This window comes from Charadrius vociferus, unplaced genomic scaffold (genome assembly GCF_000708025.1).
Source record: "Charadrius vociferus isolate BGI_N301 unplaced genomic scaffold, ASM70802v2 scaffold59, whole genome shotgun sequence".
In the NCBI taxonomy this organism is placed as follows: domain Eukaryota; kingdom Metazoa; phylum Chordata; class Aves; order Charadriiformes; family Charadriidae; genus Charadrius; species Charadrius vociferus.
Window position 1 is genome coordinate 8,183,385 of NW_009661371.1, and position 19,757 is coordinate 8,203,141.

Here is a 19,757-nt window from a genome sequence, read left to right on the forward strand (position 1 = left end):
CAGCTGCCGCCGTCATGGCGCCCCCTGGCGGCTGCACGGCTGCACCGCCGCCCCCTCAGCAACCTGAGGCTGTGACATTCTCAACGCTATTTTAAGAACTCTTCGAGCTGAGGACAGGCGACAGTTTTGAAAGGGTGTAGTTTCCCCTACAAACAAATGCGGACAAAAAAAACCCCAAAGCGACCCTTACAAAAATGTTTTGTACGTTTCCAGCAGATTCAAGCAAGGTTGTAAAGCTTTAGAACAAAAGGGTTAGCGGAGAACGCCTGGTTGAGTGAACGCACTGCATTTATGCACAAATCAGAGCAAGAGGAAGCACTACAAGCTGGAATAAGAATTATTGACAGATGTTGTAGATGTCTGCAAGAGCGCCGAGAACCTTGTCAGGAATATGAACACTCAGAGTTCAACAAACTGAAGAGCAAAAGCCTCTCCAGGCTCCGTTCTTCGAAAAAGATTTTAGGCACCAGTGCTGGGGGTAGGGTTACTGTACCCGCTCAGCTCAAAGCAAAGCCAGGCAGCAGTTGAGGCTCCATCTTCCCACCCCAGGCCACGAGGACACATTCTCTCCACTCCTTTCTGTTGCAGTTCAGAAAACTCAAGGCATACGTACGGCTACAAATGGCACAGTTAGCCAGGAGAGGCCAGTGTCACAGACTACAACCATGGCTGCAGGGCAGCACAGTCGGGGCAGCATGGGTTTGGGTTTTCTGGCATTTGTATGTGTGGTTTTTTGTTTGTTAGCATTTTGTTTTTCTTTTTTGAAAACAACTACAGTTGGCTTCAGGGGTCAAGACGACAGACTGAGGCCAGGGATATAATATGAAATAGTTTACAGAATATGTTTTGTGCCAAAAATATCATTCTATATCTCAATTCACTACTAGAATTACAACAGAAAATTCTTTATAGTGAATGCAATGTGAATACAAGCCAAATGCTCAACTAATTTAATCAACTAATTTCAGTAAGTTATTACATACAGACCAATAAATCATCCTGAAGTCACACTGTCCTTCATGTCATTACAGCATATGTTAACTGGGGATTTAAAATTTCAGATAAAAGTATTTCTTTAGCAGAGAAACTTATTTACCGTGTCAATTTTAAATTAGCTCTTGAGGGATTTCAAGGATATCCAGTATCGGTTGGCAGGTTTGAAGATTATTCTTGAAAAGCTGTGCACAATCTATGCATATTTTTCAAATCATTAATTGATAAAGAGCTCTATGTCCGTAAAGCTTGAAGGATGCAGATTATGTCTATTTCTCTTACCTGAAGCACACCAGCACACTGCATAAGAAATGAAGACTGTCAATGATATGATTTCAATTTAAAAAGAATTAAACACCCCCACCCCTTAACTTCAGTAAGACTGTATCACCTTGATAAAATTCAAAACCATAGAGCGCACAATATACCAGTGGGTGTATTTTATTCTTTCCATATGGTTAATCTATATTCTTTTAAATCTAAAGGTTTTGGGTCCTCCCTTCCCCCAAAAGGTGGGCAAGGTATGATTTGAAAAGCAAACCTGAAAATGGGAAATAATGCACACTTATTCTTTAATAAAGTCTTTAGTGTATTTGCTAAATGTCATCGATGATGCAGCTTATAAAGATCATCTCTCTGAACAGATTATTCAGCAGTGAAAAGTGGAAGAGAAGCCTAGTGGAAAGCCCCAACATTTATGGTGGGAATTAAAAAAAAAAAAGGAAGGGGAATAAGAGAAGCAGCATAGGATAGAACCAGCACTGTTTCCAACAGTGATCAGACTTTCTCATCAGATTAAGCAAAATGTGTTTATCAAGTAAATAAGGATATAAAAAATTTAACATAAAGGCATTTACGATTATTAATTTTATTCTCATTGTAGCTTCCTGGGATACAACTGAAATAGAGTAAGTTTGGTCTACCCTTCAGAATTGGATGTGTTTAAAAAAAAAAACCACTTTTCTGTGGGCAAAACTTTAATAACACCACCATAAAACAATTATACAAAAAATCATGTACATATTTTGACAGTTCTAAGTAATACATATATATACTTGATTTTACTTTGTGGAAAGGTAACTTTTGCCAGTTTTCGATTGTGACTGGCTGTAGCTATTTTTCTCCAATAGGGCAGCTGGAAATTTGACAGTATATCAGATTTGTAACAAGAGACTTACTGTATGTGTAAGCCAATAAAGCCGTTCCGACATGACTGGAAAACAACAGCATACCCAATGTCTGTCCTGCATAGTACCGCTTTCACAGAAGGAACAAGGAAACATGGGTCAGGAGACCTGGTTTTTCTTTTGGGGTGGTGGAAATCAAGCTACAAAACATGAGCCAAAAGATGAGAAGTATTACATAGCACTTGTGCCTGCAATATTTCATTTTCCCCCATGGCTGCTGGAGCCATGAGTGTAACAGTAAGAATTTAAAAACAACTGGAAAAAACCCACTCCTTTCATTGACCAGATTACAAAATTCAAAAGAACTAAATACTTGGGATTTTGGGAAGGGGTTGAGGAAGAAAGCATACTGGGGAAAAGTATTCTAGCTCCAAATGAGTTTTACACTCTCAAAAAACCCCAGACATTTCAATGATGACTGAAGTACCAGTTTGCCTCCATTTAGAAACACCATTAAGATATTTCAGATGACCCTACTTAAAAATTGACAGAAGCCTTCAGCTTCAAATACAATTTTTTTTTTTTTTATTAAGAAAAAAAGTGAAATACTCAGACTGGACCACTAGATTAAGATGCTATTAAAACACAACCACGAGGGTCAATAAAAATGAAGTAATTTCTTTATGTAGGTGGAAAGAGAAGCTACTTGAAGTATGTAAAAGAATAGCTAGATGTGGGTACTTCCCCAACACAGTTATGCTTCCAGTTGCTTAACCGTACCGGTCAACTGCTGATATGGCAGAAACTATGTTTTAAATTATAGGTCTCAGTTTTGTATCAGAGCATCTACAGATATTTCTTTCTGTATTTCTTTTGGAATTTGAGAGATTACAGGTTTTGAGGTGTGTGTTTTGTTGTTGTTTTGGGTTGGGTTTTTTTGTTTTTTAAATTTTGGGCATCTAATATTTAATGAACACGTATGCAAGTACACATAAGAGAAGTGTATAGGTATCTCAGTTTTAAAAGGCATGGTTTTCCTCTTTTTCATACAATCAACATTCTTTTTCGAAGTCTTGCTTCTCCTGCCCCATGTTACATTCTCCGCTACAATTTGTTATTCAGCTGTGCAGACTTCAAACTTTGATATGTAGTACAGCATTAAGGGATTTCCTGAGTTGGGTTTATTCATCGTTATCTGTAAAAAGGAGGAGAGGGGGAGAGACAGGGTGAAGAGGAGTAACAGCCACACACAATCAAGCTGGGGTTACAAAACAAACTAGAAACCACAATTTAGTAAGTAATAATACAAGAATTCACTAAGTCAGTCACCGAGGAGGTGACCATTATCCAAACTGTCTTGAAAGCACTACGTGTACAGATACTGAACAACATGTCCTCTTTCTTGGATTAGTGAATTTAAGATAGTTTCATCTCAAGTGGCCTGATGCAGTCAGAACAATCCTCTTACAGAGCAATACAGATTTTTTTCCTAATTTTTCTTAGTTGAAGAGTATAAAATCTTTGAGACAGAAGCTCATGAACATGCTTCTGCTGTCACTTGTCCTCTCTTCACCTTTATTAGCACAGGATTTTTTCTTTAAATGTCTTAAATTTAAAGAACTGCTTTAAATGTAGTTCTTTATGTACTTTATGACTAAAGTACTACATGTACTTTAAATGTCTGAAATGTAAAGAACTACTTTTTCTTTACATTTTTGTATGCTACCACAGCTTTGTAAAATACAGAATTAGAACTGAAGCTACTGAAAATAGCCACTTGCTAATCAGCATTTTGCAAGATGAAAGTCAGCTCATTTTAATAGGATTCACCCAGACAACAGCTTCCAATTTGTAGGCCAACATTTCAGCAAATTGTCATTTAAGCCTTTTAGTACAAGTTTTAAATATCCTTAAGGCAAAGTGGCAAGGAAAAGAAACCAGTAACACTAGAGTTGCCATTTTTTTCTATATTGCCAGTCCTTTGGATACTTGAAAAGTGAATTACTACAATATATCTTTCCAATTCTATTGTTAAACCAATAAATTGTGGTTGAAAAAATAATTTTCAGACACTTTTATGTCATTCTTCTATAACACAGCATGAAAACAACATGGTCCTGGTTATTCTTACTGAGTAGTTCTATGTCAGTAGCAAAGGAAAATTTGGAAAATGTAATTTGTATCAGATTTTTTTTTTTTAATTATTATGTTTTTTCAAACTAGTTTTTAAGACTTCCCCCCTGTAAAAGAAAAAAGCAATTATAAAAGAATAAGCTTTTAAGTGATTTAAGTAACTTAGGCCTTGTTAGATTTTTTTATATATATATTTTGAGAATAATCATAGAATGGTTGAAGAATAGATGTAATTGTATAAGGTTAATAGAATGCAGGTGCTTAAAGATAATATGACCATTGAGCTCCAACTTCAGAAGAGGAACTGGAATGGAACGATAAGAGTCAGATGAAAATTAATGAACTTTTGGAACTACTGAAGAATGAAGAACTGGGAGACTTTAAAGAAAACATTAAGAGCTTGCCAGACAGAAATACCAATTATGTAATGTTGTGTAGAATCATATGTATAGAAGATGTATTTTGTTAGCCACGGGCCACTCACTGAGGTGATGGCCCAACTCTGAGTTGTTAATAAAGCAAACCTAGAGGTACCCACAGCCTGGCGAAATTCTTTAACACCCCCCAAGCATTTACATATAAAAATCATAGCAAGCAGTAATCTTATTTGACCCTATAGTCACTGCTATTGCAACGCATTTGTAAAAGAATTTAAAAGATGCAGAAAAAAGACGTTGGTTAGAATGCATTAGAATATTTTTTCAAAATTGAAATACGTTAAACAGTGATCATTGCACACATTTCTAAAACAAATACATAATGCTTCTGATTCCTATAAAAATAATTGAGATTTTAGATTTGCTTTTTTTTCTTTCCAGTAAAGACTTTCATCATTAGAAATTTAAAATTACATAGCTACAGTTAAATTTTTGACATGAAAGGAAAAAAACCTTCTCATTGATACTAGTCTGTGTGGTGTTTCATAGAGTGACTCAAAGATCTAGAAACCATCTGTCTGCCCAGTAATCTGTGTTAAACTAGGCGGGGCTCCCAAGCAAGATAAATGCTCTTCATGTATTACCGAGCCACCTGAAAACTAGGATGAATGGTACCTCCATGTCAGGTTCTTCTGAAAAATGACAATTATAGGATAAAGAGCCACATGAAATTTTCTTTCCAGAAAAGCAGTGATACTGCAACCCGTTAAGAGTAAAGGTTTTGGAAAGAACGACATTATTTTAGCTAAAAATTCATTAATTCTTAAGATAAAATTGTTTTTAATTTTGAAAGTTTTATTCTAGACTTCCACCTACCCGATCTGCATAACTGTTTTACAGACATTAAATAATTATACTGCACCTTTCGTAAGATGACTATTGTTACAATTGACACTATATGTGCAAACTGTTACATCAGAGTGGTCAGCATGCTTAGTCAAAGTTTGCCATGTTTTGTTGCAGGAATAAAAGTACCCTTTATATTTCAATTCGTATTCAATTGTCCATTTGTATTTTCAATTTAGCCAATCAATATAGCAAAGCACAGATATGTTTTAAAAGTATATTGGAACCTATTGTATATGCCCAAGAAAGAACATAAGAGAAGCCATAATTGCCCGGTTACAGAGAGATTACCTTCTTGGTAGGCTCCGTCTGCCATTACTAGGTGAAGTATTTTGGCATACAGGTGTTTGTGTTCATTTCCAAGAATAGTCTGAACTATGGTTGAACAAATATCAATATTTTCATCTTCATCTTCATGTATAGCCTGGGAGAAAGGACAATCCATGTTGCCAAAATTAAAATGGGTATAGAATTAAATAATTCAAATTTATTAAATGCAATTCACGGTTAAACCCAAAAGTTTTTCTCTTTAATCCACCAACATGGTATTTTCTCTGTTAGTATTTTCGCATGTTGAAACAGAGTAAAAGACTAAAGAAATAAGCACTGATTCCAGTCAGACAATGCAATTAGTTACTGGCACAGTAAACAGCCCTAGGTACATTTATCTTGTTTCTTAAAATATTTTCCACTTGAGGCTATTCCACAAACCTTTATTTTCTCATAAACTTCAATGAATTTATCAAAGCCTATTTCCTGCTCCAGGTTATATCTCAACTCTTCCAAATGGCTGAAGATGCTATCACATTCTTCACATTCACTGGCAATCTCTCCATCACTATTATCTATAAAGAAAGAAAACACAGTAAAAACCCCCTCAGTTTTCCTACATTCTTAATGTTGTTTCCATGTCCCAAAACTTGATATCCCCACAGACCTCTAAACATAATGGAAGTGGGTAATTTCAGAAACACAAGATGATGTTGGCAGATGTTCTGAACAACCTGTAAGGAAACAGGAACAGTCCCTTTCTTGACAGCAAAGAAATTCTGAATCCCAAATGGGAAGGATCTAGCTATCTCCTCTACAACCCCACTCTGATAGTTAGCCATAAGGGTATGTGTACTGAAGGAAAATAAGGTATGGTGTGAAAGCAGGCTTTTATTTACCAAAGCAAAGTTAGTAGGTCAAGTTCCACATAACTATTCCACATATTTCTGAGGTGGAAAACATCAGCATTGTCAAAAAATGAAAGAAGACAGTGTTACCCAAGTTTATTTTACCTTAAAATACTTTTTGGAACGTAGTATAGAAAATATCTTACAGGAATATTCACAGATTTTCAATTTGTCTAAAATTGTCTTCAATAAACCAAGATTACACAAAAGCTGTGTTTCAGACGACTTATTGATTTTATAAGTCTTTTTTTAATACCTATATTTCTAAACGCACTTTGTTTTACAGCAGTAGTAAAATACGTATATTTCAACCACAATTTAAACAACAGAACTGAGACTTGAGGACACCACTGTGTATAGCTTATGCAAAATGCTAAAAGCAGTAATAAATTTTTCTGTCTTATTTTTAGTTCGACTGCATTAATAGCTATTTTGGGGTAAGGACAAGGTTAACAATTTCATGTTCCTTTTGACTGCCTGTTAAATTACTTAATTGTAATGTAAGCTGGATCCCAGATACTCCAGTCATCTCAATTGCCATTTCTTTTTCACTCTTACATTGCAGTCATGAATTATTCAAAACACATGATGTGCACAGTCTTTGATCTTCCTTGAAGACAAGTTTTAGACAACTAAGAAAAAGTGGCTTATAATCACTGCCTAACAAATAGCCAACATTTAATATGCAACATTGAATGTTGCTGAGATGTTGACCTTAACATTCAGAAAGTCTAAATATTATCTGATTTTTTTAAACTTCTATATAAATACTATTAATTAGAGTTTTATTTCATTATAAGTATACAACGGAAAAACATTCTTCTGTGTTTGAATTGTTAAAAATCAATAAATAACTTTGAAAACAGGTATAATAGAAGTTATACCTGACTGCCATTCTTCATTAAGTGCACTTTCACTGCTGGGGTTATTTTCGTCGCCTTCCTCCAGCTCTGTACCGTTTGTTAGGCATCTGACAACATTAGCCTTTAAAGTAGACTCCTCCTCTTCACTGAATTCCTCACTAGGCTGCTCCCTAAGCAATTGTTCCATTGAGGCCCGGAGTTCCTGCAAATCTGTATCTGCCTCCCCAAACATACTAAAAGAAAGTGATATAAAGGTTATATAATTAATACTTTACAAGACAAACCCTGTAGGAAGAGCTCATTTCTTTTATTAAGCCAAAAAACTGGAAAACCAATGTAGCTGGAGGAAAAAAAAAAAAAAAGACACAAATATTTGCATCCTCAGTCCAACACGGTTACAGCACTGATACCACCGTATCACGCAAGACACTGAGAATAAAGATTAGCTAAACAGACATCAGACCGCTTTGTAGAAAGATGACGACAGGTCCTCTGTATATCCTCCTATATCTTAGTTAGTAAGATAATTTCAAAATCTTTGTACTCGCGCACCATTATAGAACCTAGGCAAGCATAACATTCCCAATCCAGACTGAAGTGAGACTGGAGCAAAAAGAGATCTAGATTTTATCAGAATAGATACAGCAGATGACTCTATCCTTGCAGACTACCCACGCTGCAGGGAACAGTCAAGAGCCAGGGTCAAATTTTGAAGACCCTGAAAGTATTTGGGGGACCTGAAGGACATCCCAATACAACAGTAGAAGATGAGTGAGATTCCCACCACATACCAAGAAAAGAAATATAAGAAATCTTTAATTCTAGTAGAGTGGTACCATCAACTTTGATCTGCTGCAGAGGAATGCAAGGCACAGAAGTCAGACAGAACAGCATCTTGGATGGAATTTGGAAAGGAAATTCAGACAGCTATTGTAAGCACTACATCCCATTAGCTTCTCAGTTCTCTGGAACAAGACTCAAAGTAAACGGTGATTCAATACAGGGTTTCTTAAAATTGGGGTAGAACCCCCATGCTGGTATACTGTGTGTAATTGTTAGTGTCTAACCAAAAATATTTTTGATCTAAGATGCTGTCGAAACACTTGATAAACTTGATACACTCACATATCCTCAGAATCAGAGGGTCCTTCTTTGGCTTGCTCATCTTCCGTATCATCTATTTCAAGATTATGCTGATGCTGCACATCTGCTACACTGGGAACATCAACTAAAGTTCTGTACAGTTTGTGAAGATCCGGGAGCGAACATGTTCTCAACATCTGCAAAGGTAATAGAAAGCCTCTTTGGTAACAACACTAAAGACAGTCTGATTTTACAAAATACTTTAAAATGAGATTTTTTTTTTTGTCCTTTTTCATTTGAGGGTCAATTTCAAAATAACAAAGTGTCTAGCACAGATACTTTAATTGTTAAAAATTTTACATCTTGAATTTTGCCTCTCAGCTGCGAGGAAAGCATTCATTAGTGATTGAAAAGCTTTAAGAACATCAACTGACATACAGTTTCTAGTTTTGTGCAATTTGTTTGTTACCTTAACATCTATCTAAAGTAACGGAATGTTGCAGTAGGAAAAAAAAATATATGCAATCTTTTACAATGTACTCATGACAATCACTTACCGCTTAGAACCATTTTAAGTAGCTGACAAAGGAATATTTTTTAAAACGACATTTTATTATTTCTCTAAGTTGGTCACTGAAAACAGTAACTTTTGTTATGGTATATTTCAAGGCAGCTCCATAGTATTAGAAAGAAGATCATTACAAGTAGTATTAGAAGTTCAAATTACAACAGTAAGTTGTTGCAGCAGAAATAAAGCAAGATGGAAACAAATTTGCTCAATAATCTACCAGATCTCTCTTTAAAAAAAAAAAACCAAACAACTAAGAATCCCCCCCAACTACTAAATATTCACCATAGTATTAATAAAACAAGAAACAAGACCTAAGCCGCAGAAAGAAGTTTTGCCAATAAGCCTCACCTTCCTCCAGCATAGCTCTGAATACATGCATGTTCAGTGTTTGCTCCTAAGGAACCCCCCTATATTTTAATGAAATAAATAGTTTCTCAGCTGCAATTTATATACATATACATGCTCAAATATCAAATCCCTCTCAGCACATGGCCAGAATATTATTGCCAAAGGAGTAACCACTCTTTTTGACCACTACTACCAAAGTGAAGGAACAATTAGAAGACTGACCACCCCATCATTTGATTTCCAGGTATTTTGAAAAGCGCTGCTTTTCCAATTAGCCTGCTTCTGTTAGCACACAGGCCTGTCTACACTATAGAACGCTAACTCTGTCTGCCCCGCTGCCTGCTAAAGGTTTCCTTAGTTTCTGGGTATGAGCTGCAGCAGAGGTGTATTTGGGAGATTCCAGCAAGTTACATTTGCAGATACTGCAAAGAAGTACCAAACTTCCTTTTGTTGCAACCAAATGAGGAAAGGGAATTTGTTGCTTTCTTTCAAGTCTTCTGCAGCAGTACCACCAACACACCCCTTGCCTTTCTCCAAGTTCTCTATTACGTAGAGCTCATCTGCTACTGCATTAACAATTCTGTGACAAATGTGGCCAAAATGCATGCCAAATATGCCGTAACAAGCAACATACTGAAGCAATTCATATTGATACACTGAATAACTTAATTATAAAGCGTATCCATTACTCTCTAAACCTGATAAGGGTACAGAGAACATTCATCTTCCCTCTACTAACAAGTTAGCTTTTCTGTAATTATCATCCAACTACCAGATAAAAGCTTCATAAACTAGGGAAGTTAACGATAGACTAACTCTTAAGGAATTAAAATTAGAGTAATGAATCCATTTATGTTAATATACGGATCTTGGAAAACAGATACAAGCCTGCAAAGAAGTCTTATTTTTCCAAAGATGCAAACAGCATTATCCCGATATTATGCTAGCAATGCATCAACCAACAGATATTATCCAATATTCAGTTATTCAAGTACTGCAACTTCTTTCAGGCACTCACAAAAAAAGGCTGGGAGTCAAAAGAAAAAATATTCTTTCTTATCTGGCATTGCACCACCCAGGAAATCCTTTACTACATATTGACTGAATGCAACACAGGTGTGCAAGTTTCCAGAGATCCCTTGCCAACCTTCTTTCTCCAGAAAGCAGCTCTTTTTACGCACTTTGGAACCCAGGCAAGTATTGCACATAGTTTAAAGAAGTCTGTTTCATCTACTAATTCCATAACTGCTCGTAAAGTATTTTGAATTCATATTAAAACCACATTCCCCCATCCTATGCTCATTTCACAGATTGCGAGCTGCCACTCAGCCCTGGTCAGGACATGCCTTCAAGGAAGCAGTTAGCTCCATTCACTCTCTTCAGTCTTCCTGCTTCGCAGGCAGAGCCTGTGCTAGTTGGGTAAATCCAACAGAAAAAAGACCTGATCACCGTGTTGCCAGAAATTACAATACACCTTTGCTGATCTGTTTGGTGTTTATGATGGCAGCGGCAAGTCTGAAAAACTGCACAAGAGGGAGAAAGCAGATAGGGAAGTTAAGAATCTCCTCGTGAACTCCCTGTTATGTCTCAGAGAAGTGGGGGCATTCCTCCACAAACACCTGGACACAGAATGAATGCTGAATGGTGAAACCAGCAACTCTCAACGCTGCCCGAGTCCTGCTGATACAATGAATGCAGGACAGACGTAGCTCGACAAATACAAACACCTGCTGAAACAGTTACACCCTCTGCTCTCAATAAGAAAATAAGTGTATTAGTACTATAGAAATAAAAGTATTCCTTTTCTGTTTTTTTAAACTTGCCTTTGGGTCATTTGCATCAAACCGTCCTGTAGAAAGTCCAACCAACAATGAATTTTGGCCTTTATTTTTTGCTGGCGATATGGAACGTGACCGAGGTGTGAAAGGATCTTCCTGTGAAGATTGAGCTGACAGAACTGGTGAGGCTGTTGGAACAGACGGGGGCTGTGCCACCCTCTGGAATAACGGTTCAGGTTGCAGACAGTCACTGGAACAAGTTTCTGATGTGGCAGAAGTAAGTCTGTTAACAATCTAAATAGATTGAAACCCCCAAGTTCTTAAGCAAAAGCTAACTAAAGTCAGTAAAACTAACTAATTTCTGTCGTACAATTAAAGCACTGTAAGGGTATTAAAATATCTTTGGATTATTTTAGTAAACACATTTTAACATGAAATTCTCCCATTTTAACTTGTTGAGAATAGCTATAGCCTATTCTGTTCTCATGCCTTCTAGTTTCTTGTTATCCGGTCCATGCCTTAAATAACGCTGTCACCCATTTTCATCTGTTGCTTCTTGCCTTATACTAGATTTCTTCAAAGCTACCTCAACATAATTTGCCCAAACACTGGCAAAAAAACCACCCTAGTTTGCTTAATCTACCCATAAATAGATGCAATAGCATCACCAATGATACCTGACAGTCTTGCTGATGTATTTTCTATTCTACTGTAAAATACGCGGACCTTCTGAAGTTACTTCAAAAGCCTCCAAGAGCAAGCAATTCTTCCATGCAATAAAGATAAAAGATTATCATTAGCTTGCTCTTTGGGGGATAGTGAAGAAGTGAGAAGGGATAGCTCAAGCACTCCGTACTGCCAGCTACAATAAACAAAACAACAGAATTCAACTGACCTTCTGGAGCTTCCTTTTGTGGTTGAACCTTGTCAAGCGCTACTTTCTCAGAAGCTGCCTCATTTCTTCTGTCATGTTGTGCCCTATTATAAAATACCACATCCAGGGGAAACACCATGTAAAAATAGCCATTATTCTACTGAAAAAAATCCTCAGCCATCAAGTGCAGTAAAACTAACAAGGCAAACAAGCAATGAACCTTTAGCTAAGCTTACCATTTTCACTCATGTATTTAAATTCTAACTCAGTTAAAGCTACTTGTTTGAACTGGAGAGAGAGGGATCAGAAGAGAGTACTTACTTATCCTCTTTCTCTTTTACCCACACTTCATTAACAGCAAAGGGAAATTCCTTATTCTCCTCACACTGGTGCTTTTTACCTTCTTCTGTTTCTTCCAACATCTCTGCTTCCAAATCATCAGGCTCTAAAATTAATAGTCATATACCTCATTAAAAATGAATCACAACCAAACAAAAATACAGGAGAGACTATACATCTTAAGATTACGCTTAAATCCTTCAGCTTTAATTATTTTCTGCATTTTGCAGAAGCAACTGAAGTTTTGTCACCGCAGAGCTAAAAGTTTGTTTCTGATACAAGAAAAGTGTCTTCAAGCTCCAACAAACTACATCTTCTAAAAACTTCAGTAACATTGACCCAGATGTCAGCAGGGTGCTGTTATCACACAGTGGAAGAGATTCTAGCACAATTGATGGGGAGAAATAAAACAAAAACTTCAACATCAACAACAAAATTGAAGCACTTTAGAATTCCACTTGTATTCTAGAGAGTTTTCTATAAGCACACAAAAAAGGTCTCTGGAAATTTACAAAATACTTTAGCCAATCAAATTACACACAGGCATAGAAAGCACTTGGTTCTACTTAAAAGGTGTAAATAAAAAACTGCACGTTACTTATGGGAAAACATAAAAGTATACAGGATCACTACTTCCCTCTTAAATTGGAAAACAAATTGTAATTAGGATTACTAATGAAATTACTTACCATCCAGCATAATAGGTTTGCTCTGCACCTGGGTAGGTCCAGCTCTTTTAGGTTCTTCTGGCATAGTTGTGTCAGACTCTGTGATACCAACTGGTACCGAAGACTGAGCTCCAACAGTAGGAAGAGCTTTCTCTTCCTTCTCCTCTCTTACATTTACGGACTGATGATCTCCTTCAAGAGGTTCTGCAGTACCTAACACAAAATTATTCTATTATTTAAACAGTGCTTTGACACAGTTTGATAATAAACTACAATGCGACTACAAGGTGAGTTGAGAAATCTTGTTTCTTTAAAGGAAAACAGAATACAAAAGTTTTCATGCTTTTATGATAACTATTAGGAAGAGGAAAGATAGAATATTAAAATTTGAATTTTACTTGGTACATTACTTGACCCACTTCGTGGATGAGGGAAAGGCTGTGGATGTTGCCAACCCAGACCATAGTAAAGCCTTGGACACTGTTTCCCACAGCATTCTCCTGGAGAAACTGGCTGCTCATGGCTTGGATGGGCGTACACTTTGGTGGGTAAAAACTGGCTGGATGGCCGAGCCCAAAGAATTGTGCTGGATGGAGTTAAATCCAGTTGGCAGCTGGTCACAAGTGGTGTTCCCCAGGACTCAGTATTGGGGCCAGTTCTGTTTAGTATCTTTACCAATGCTGACACCAAGTTGGGTGGGAGTGTTGATCTGCTTGAGGGTAGGATGGCTCTACAGAGGGATCTGGACAGGCTGGACCGATGGGCCAAGGCCAATGGCATGAGGTTCAACAAGGCCAAGTGCCGGGTCCTGCACTTGGGTCGCAACAATCCCATGCAATGCTACAGGCTTGGGGAAGAGTGGCTGGAAAGCTGCCCAGCAGAAAAGGACCTGGGGGCGTTGGTTGACAACCGGCTGAATATGAGCCAGCAGTGTGCCAAGGCAGTCAAGTAGCATCCTGGCTTGTATTAGAAACAGTGTGGCCATCAGGACTGAGGAAGTGATTGTCCCCCTGCACTTGGCACTGGTGAGGCCACACCTCAAATACTATGTTCAGTTTTGGGCCCCTCACTACAAGAAAGACATTGAGGTGCTGGAGCGTGTCCAGAGAAGGGCAATGAAGCTGGTGAAGGGTCTGGAGAACAAGTCTGATGAGGAGCGGCTGAGGGAACTGGGGTTGTTTAGCCTGGAGAAAAGGAAGCTCAGGGGAGACCTTATCACTCTCTACAACTACCTGAAAGGAGGTTGTAGCAAAGTGGGTGTTAGTAACAAGCGACAGGACAAGAGAAAACAGCCTCAGGCTGCACCAGCAGAGGTTTAGATTGGATATTAGGAAAAAGAAATAGTTGAGTCACCATCCCTGGAGGTAGTTAAAAGACATGTAGATGGGACACAGTTTAGTAACGGACTTGGCAGCGCTAGGTTAATGGTGGGACTTGATCTTAAAGGTCTTTTCCAACCTAAACAATTCTATGATTTTATGATTATCATTAGTACAAGTTTATACTTGGGATAAACGTAAGTCTTGTCCCTGGAAAGAACAAAAAGCAGGAGCTGACCAGCAAAAAAAAAAAATCCACTGATACAGTAAGTCACATGCTAACAAGAAGGTTATAGGACGTATGTAATACAATATTCAGTTGATGACGTTCTTTTAAAAACCAGACTTGTTTCTATCAATAAGCAAAGTCCAAGACTTTTCAACAAAACAAAGATCCTTCCCTTTCAGCACGTCCTTCTTAATTTCTTACCAATTCACTGAGTTTGAAATATTTTGGTATCTTCCAGTATCAGCTTATGTTGACATATAGAACATTTAGAACAAGGCAACATCCAGAACTGGAAAGGAGGAGTGAGGACAGAATATGCTTTTATGACTTCAAACTGGTTTTCAGTAGACAAATTGGCAAGCGGGCACATCCAACACTTGCAGTGCAGATAATTACCAGCTATGCTTACCATTTATTACATCTAGATCCTCGAGTAGGTCAGTTTGCAGCTGCAACTCTGCTTCTCCTAGGATCTTCAGGACTGAATCAGTAGGGCTTTTGCCCCAGACTTTCCTGTGGGGTTCACCAATATCTAATTTAATTACTTCCCCCAGAGTTTGTCCTGTTGGAACACAAATACAAATAAAGAAACTTTTAGAAATCGGAAACTTTTATTCACTTTCTATATAATGAACAACCAACCAACCTCCACAAAACTAAAAATTAGAAAGCCAGGCTCATGCCACCTCACCCCAAGTCAGACAGCCTAAAGACTGTCCTCAAAAGTCTAAAGTTTTTCTTCTGCTAATTCCATTTAACAACCGGAGTTATTCAATGCCAGTTAACATCTGCAACTTAATAGCACCAGGAGATCTTTTCAGCAATTCAGGCACTCCAAAAGAAAACAGTATGAGAAATGTTTAAAACTGGCATGAGGTGGTCTTAACTTTACCTGAAATGGGAAACTAGAAAGTCTGTTGTCCTGATATCCTTTGACATTTGTTTCTGTTATTTCTCTCTCCAAGGAAAACAGAGGATATAAAGCAACAAAATAAGAATAGAGCAAAAGAAGTTTCTTGATCTTCTAACATCCTAGCCGTGTAAAACTACGATGCTATGAAGTAAATTTGTCACATTCTCCATGATTATTTATTTCTATGATGTGAAACAGACTGTTAATAGGCACACTGAAACCAGGAAAAAGGTCTTCCACCTGAAAGACCAGAGGAGGCAGAGAGAACATTTGCAAAGACAGGCTTGATTTAAAAAAAAGAAAAAAGCTAAGAAGTAACAGATACAAACTGTGAAAACCTTCATTTTTTATTGTTCTACTGATTAATTACTCAGCCTGTGCCTCATTCCTTATCCCAGGGAACACAGCCACCTGTTTTTTTTTAAAACAGATGACATGCAACTCATAACAAGCTGATAATAATAAAGAGTACTTGCTTTATAAAAAACAGACACTATGCATGGTAAACTGATTTACTAATATCACGGTAACAAACAAACAAAAAGAAGTACTTACGGTCTGTTCCAGAGAGAGAATCTTCCATCGATAACTGAGCTAGAGGAACAACCAACTCAGATGCCCCAGACTCCCATTTTTTGCGATCTCCTAGAAGTGGATGGTCACCTTCTTGTTGTTCCTTACAATCTTCAGACTCAGCTGATTCAGAGATATTTTTACACTCCTTTTTTCCTTCCTCACCTTCTTGAGCTTTAAGATTTTGATTTAATCTTCTCAGTATTTCTCGTTTGCTCTGAAATAAGGGCCAACATATATCACTCAAAATAGTACCTTTCTTAAAAGGAAAAGAAAACAAAATCAAACTGAATATAATTTTACATACTTGCACTGCAAAATCTGTCTTTTTTACTTCCTCCTCAGCTTCCTGGACAGCAGTTACATTTTCATCCTTTTAGTCCAAGAAGCATGAAATACAATGTAGAAGAATATGTCAGAAAAAAAATAATCTTGAGAATATTAATAGATGTAATAGTGAAAAATCACCTCAAAAGCCTTTTCATTGACAACTGCAGATAAACTGAGACAGAATGTATGATACTTCTGTTTTTATGGGGCTTCCCAAAGACAGAATTTCAAGGGCAGCTTCAGTCTTTGAATCATTCGCTATGTGGAAGTTGTGAGCAAATGAATCTGACTCAGTTTAAGCAGACAGGTGAAAGTTCAGAGCATGAAACATGAGACATAAAGCTAGGTATGACCTCTACAGCAAAATGCCACCAACTTCCAATGCTAGAAATGAGTAATTCTATAAGGGAACAAAAAAGTGGCAAGGACAGAGTCAGGGAGCACCTGTAAAGAAAAGCAGAAGGGAGAAGAGAGAACTTTAGTGATTACAGTATATACAACATCAAGTCGGTAAAGAATAAGAAAACAGTAGTTCCTTGATATCTGAAAACCTATCAGAACACCTGACCAGATTAAGACTAGGCAGATACACAATTACACTAAACTAAGGCAAGTATTCCCTTACGTGGTGCATTTTTCAGGAAAACCTTCTGCATTCTTCTTAATCTGCCTCAATTATCAGAGCAATGAAATTTCAGCTATTGCATAAAGTGTACCAGGCCTCCAAAAGCAGCTTCATTTCGAGAGCATATTTACTCTTCAAAATTGTAAACCAGTAAATATGTAAAATAATAAAACTAAGAATTGAAGGAAAAAATGTACAAGGCTTGTCTCGTACAATTGCTCTGTGTGCTAATTTTTAGTCGGTTATAGCCACCATCTCGCATTACCGTAAGACAAACTATTCACAGGGAGAAAAATGTGCTAATGATTTAAGTATCTGTCAAAACATGATTTGCTATCAACTGACATCTTTCCAGCTATCAACTGGCACCTTTCAGTGTATCACATTTTATATACAGTATTTAGCACTAAGTCTCACTGTGTTCCCATAGTCATAGCCTCCAGGTTCTATATAGCATACAATCCCACACTACACTGAAATCTAAAAATAGGTTAGGTAAAAACCCAAAAGTTAGCATTCAAATTAACACAGATTGTGTTAAAAACTCAAATTGTACAAACACTCACTTGTACATTCAGTTTCACAATTATTACTTAAATCAAATGGTGATAGTTGAGTTAAATGTGTAAGCATTTGCAATATCAGGACCCCAGATCACAGAAAACAGAGATTGGGAAGTCTCTAACACTGTTTTAGATGACAAGAAGAGACGACGCTATCAGATTCAAGTCTCAAACTTTATATTCTGTGTTATAATCAGCACATATTTTCAAACTCACTGAAAACAAGGATTAATACAAAAAAGTCCTATCATTCAAAGTTTATTATCTCACTTCCACCAGGTTACAAACTCCTCAACTCCACTCTTCAAGAGGCTGATGAAAATGCTGGTTAGTTGATATCTTCTTGCACTAATCATGACTGCATTGATCAAAACCGAAATTGCACCCTAAGGCTCATCACAAATAAGCTATTTCGTTCAAAACTGATTGAATTTGAGTTTCAGTGTACACACGTATTTCAACAGCTTTCAAGTTTTGGTTTCTTTTTACATTTTTTCTTCTTTCCCCCAATTAGAAGCAACAAGTATCCTTAATGATTTTTTTTTTCCCCCACCTAATCTACACATTGGTCTAAAAATTCTTTTTCAAATCAGTTTGGGTTTTTTCCCCCCATTAATTTTACCCTCTTAGCTAAAGTACCTACCACACCCACTTCCTTCAGAGCAGAAGTCATGGAGATAACTGGTGTACCAGGCTTCACTGGAAGTTGTGGCTTAAGAAGAGCCGCTCCAAGCTCTTGTAGTCCATGCACAGGACTCTGTTCTGTAGCTCCCACATGAAAAGGCACATTCGGATTCTTTACGCCTTTCGCTATCAGCTGTATGGATTCAATTAAAAATTTTAAATCAATAAATTAACTTCAAGACTTTGCACATTAAACACAGTATCAAATAGTCTCATGTAAACCTTAAAAAAAGGACAATAATGCCCTACATTTTCATACAGAAGACAACTGCCAACTGCACATGAGAATCAGTTTATCAGTTTCACAACAACCTGGTTTTTGTAGTAATGTTTTACCAGCTGGACTTCTCACTCCACAACACACAGAAGCAAAAGTAGATTAAGTACACTTTCATAAATTACAGATCATTAATAAAATGCTTAAGGTAATCCTAATGATTCTTAGGGTTGATGTTATTAAATCCTTGAACCAAATTCTTCATTCAAGTATGCCCAAGATTAAGCTTCTAATGAGGGAATTCTGACTGACAGACACTGTCCTCAGTTTTGGAAGACAAACTAATTATCTAAGCTTGAAAAATCACAGTATAAGATTTTGGTTACACAAAGATATGGCACTACATACTTTTACTGTGTGTAGTAAGATTTATTTTCTTACATGTTCTTCCCAGGCTCTCTTCTCTCTTTCGTATGCTTCCTTTCTCTTTCGCTCTAACTGTTCTTTCAGAACTGCAGCTCGGGCATTTGCTTGGGCCTGTAATAAACAAACAAGCAAAAAAGACCAACTTAAAATCATAAAAAGCATTAGTACCCCATTCTGTGGAACATTTTAAAAAGAAACACTCTTGGATTACTTCGTCTTGCTTTCTCTCACTTATTACTGTATAGACTGTGACGGGAGGACTCCACCGACAAATCAAAATCGCCACACAAATACAACAACTGATCTTCTACATTGAAATAATGGCAACTCCTCAAAATTTAATTACAGTTCTTGATTTCCATGGTTATATTTTTAGTGTACGTAGTAATATTAAACAAAGTCATTTAAAATTAGATTCTCCATTTAAAATTAGTTTTGAAGCCAAATGCATTAATCATAAAATATTAAATATTCAGTTTAAACTTTACATACTTACTCAGCATAAACACAAGAAGCTTCAGTTGCTGTTCCACCTCTAGTTTTAAAGTAAGGCATAAGGTTAGCTTTTTTTTTAAGACATTGCTCTTTGCAGATGATGGGGAAAAAAATCATAGAATAGACAGAGCAATACTTGCTGGAT

General features: G+C 37.0%; 1 protein-coding gene across 1 annotated transcript in view; it reads right to left on the reverse strand.

Moving 5' to 3' along the window:
- Positions 1-3,051: 3,051 nt before the first annotated feature.
- Positions 3,052-19,757, reverse strand: part of NEK1 (NIMA-related kinase 1) — a 46,076-nt gene continuing 29,370 nt past the window's right edge. The window contains exons 21-33 of the mRNA XM_009893780.1: positions 19,133-19,228; positions 18,434-18,607; positions 16,580-16,645; positions 16,255-16,489; positions 15,196-15,348; positions 13,260-13,451; positions 12,553-12,676; positions 11,403-11,640; positions 8,703-8,857; positions 7,599-7,810; positions 6,248-6,381; positions 5,828-5,960; positions 3,052-3,315 (exon numbers count right to left, since the gene is read on the reverse strand). Coding sequence (XP_009892082.1) covers positions 3,302-3,315; positions 5,828-5,960; positions 6,248-6,381; positions 7,599-7,810; positions 8,703-8,857; positions 11,403-11,640; positions 12,553-12,676; positions 13,260-13,451; positions 15,196-15,348; positions 16,255-16,489; positions 16,580-16,645; positions 18,434-18,607; positions 19,133-19,228 — 1,926 coding nt within the window. The 3' untranslated portion in view covers positions 3,052-3,301. The remainder of the gene's footprint in view (positions 3,316-5,827; positions 5,961-6,247; positions 6,382-7,598; positions 7,811-8,702; positions 8,858-11,402; positions 11,641-12,552; positions 12,677-13,259; positions 13,452-15,195; positions 15,349-16,254; positions 16,490-16,579; positions 16,646-18,433; positions 18,608-19,132; positions 19,229-19,757) is intronic.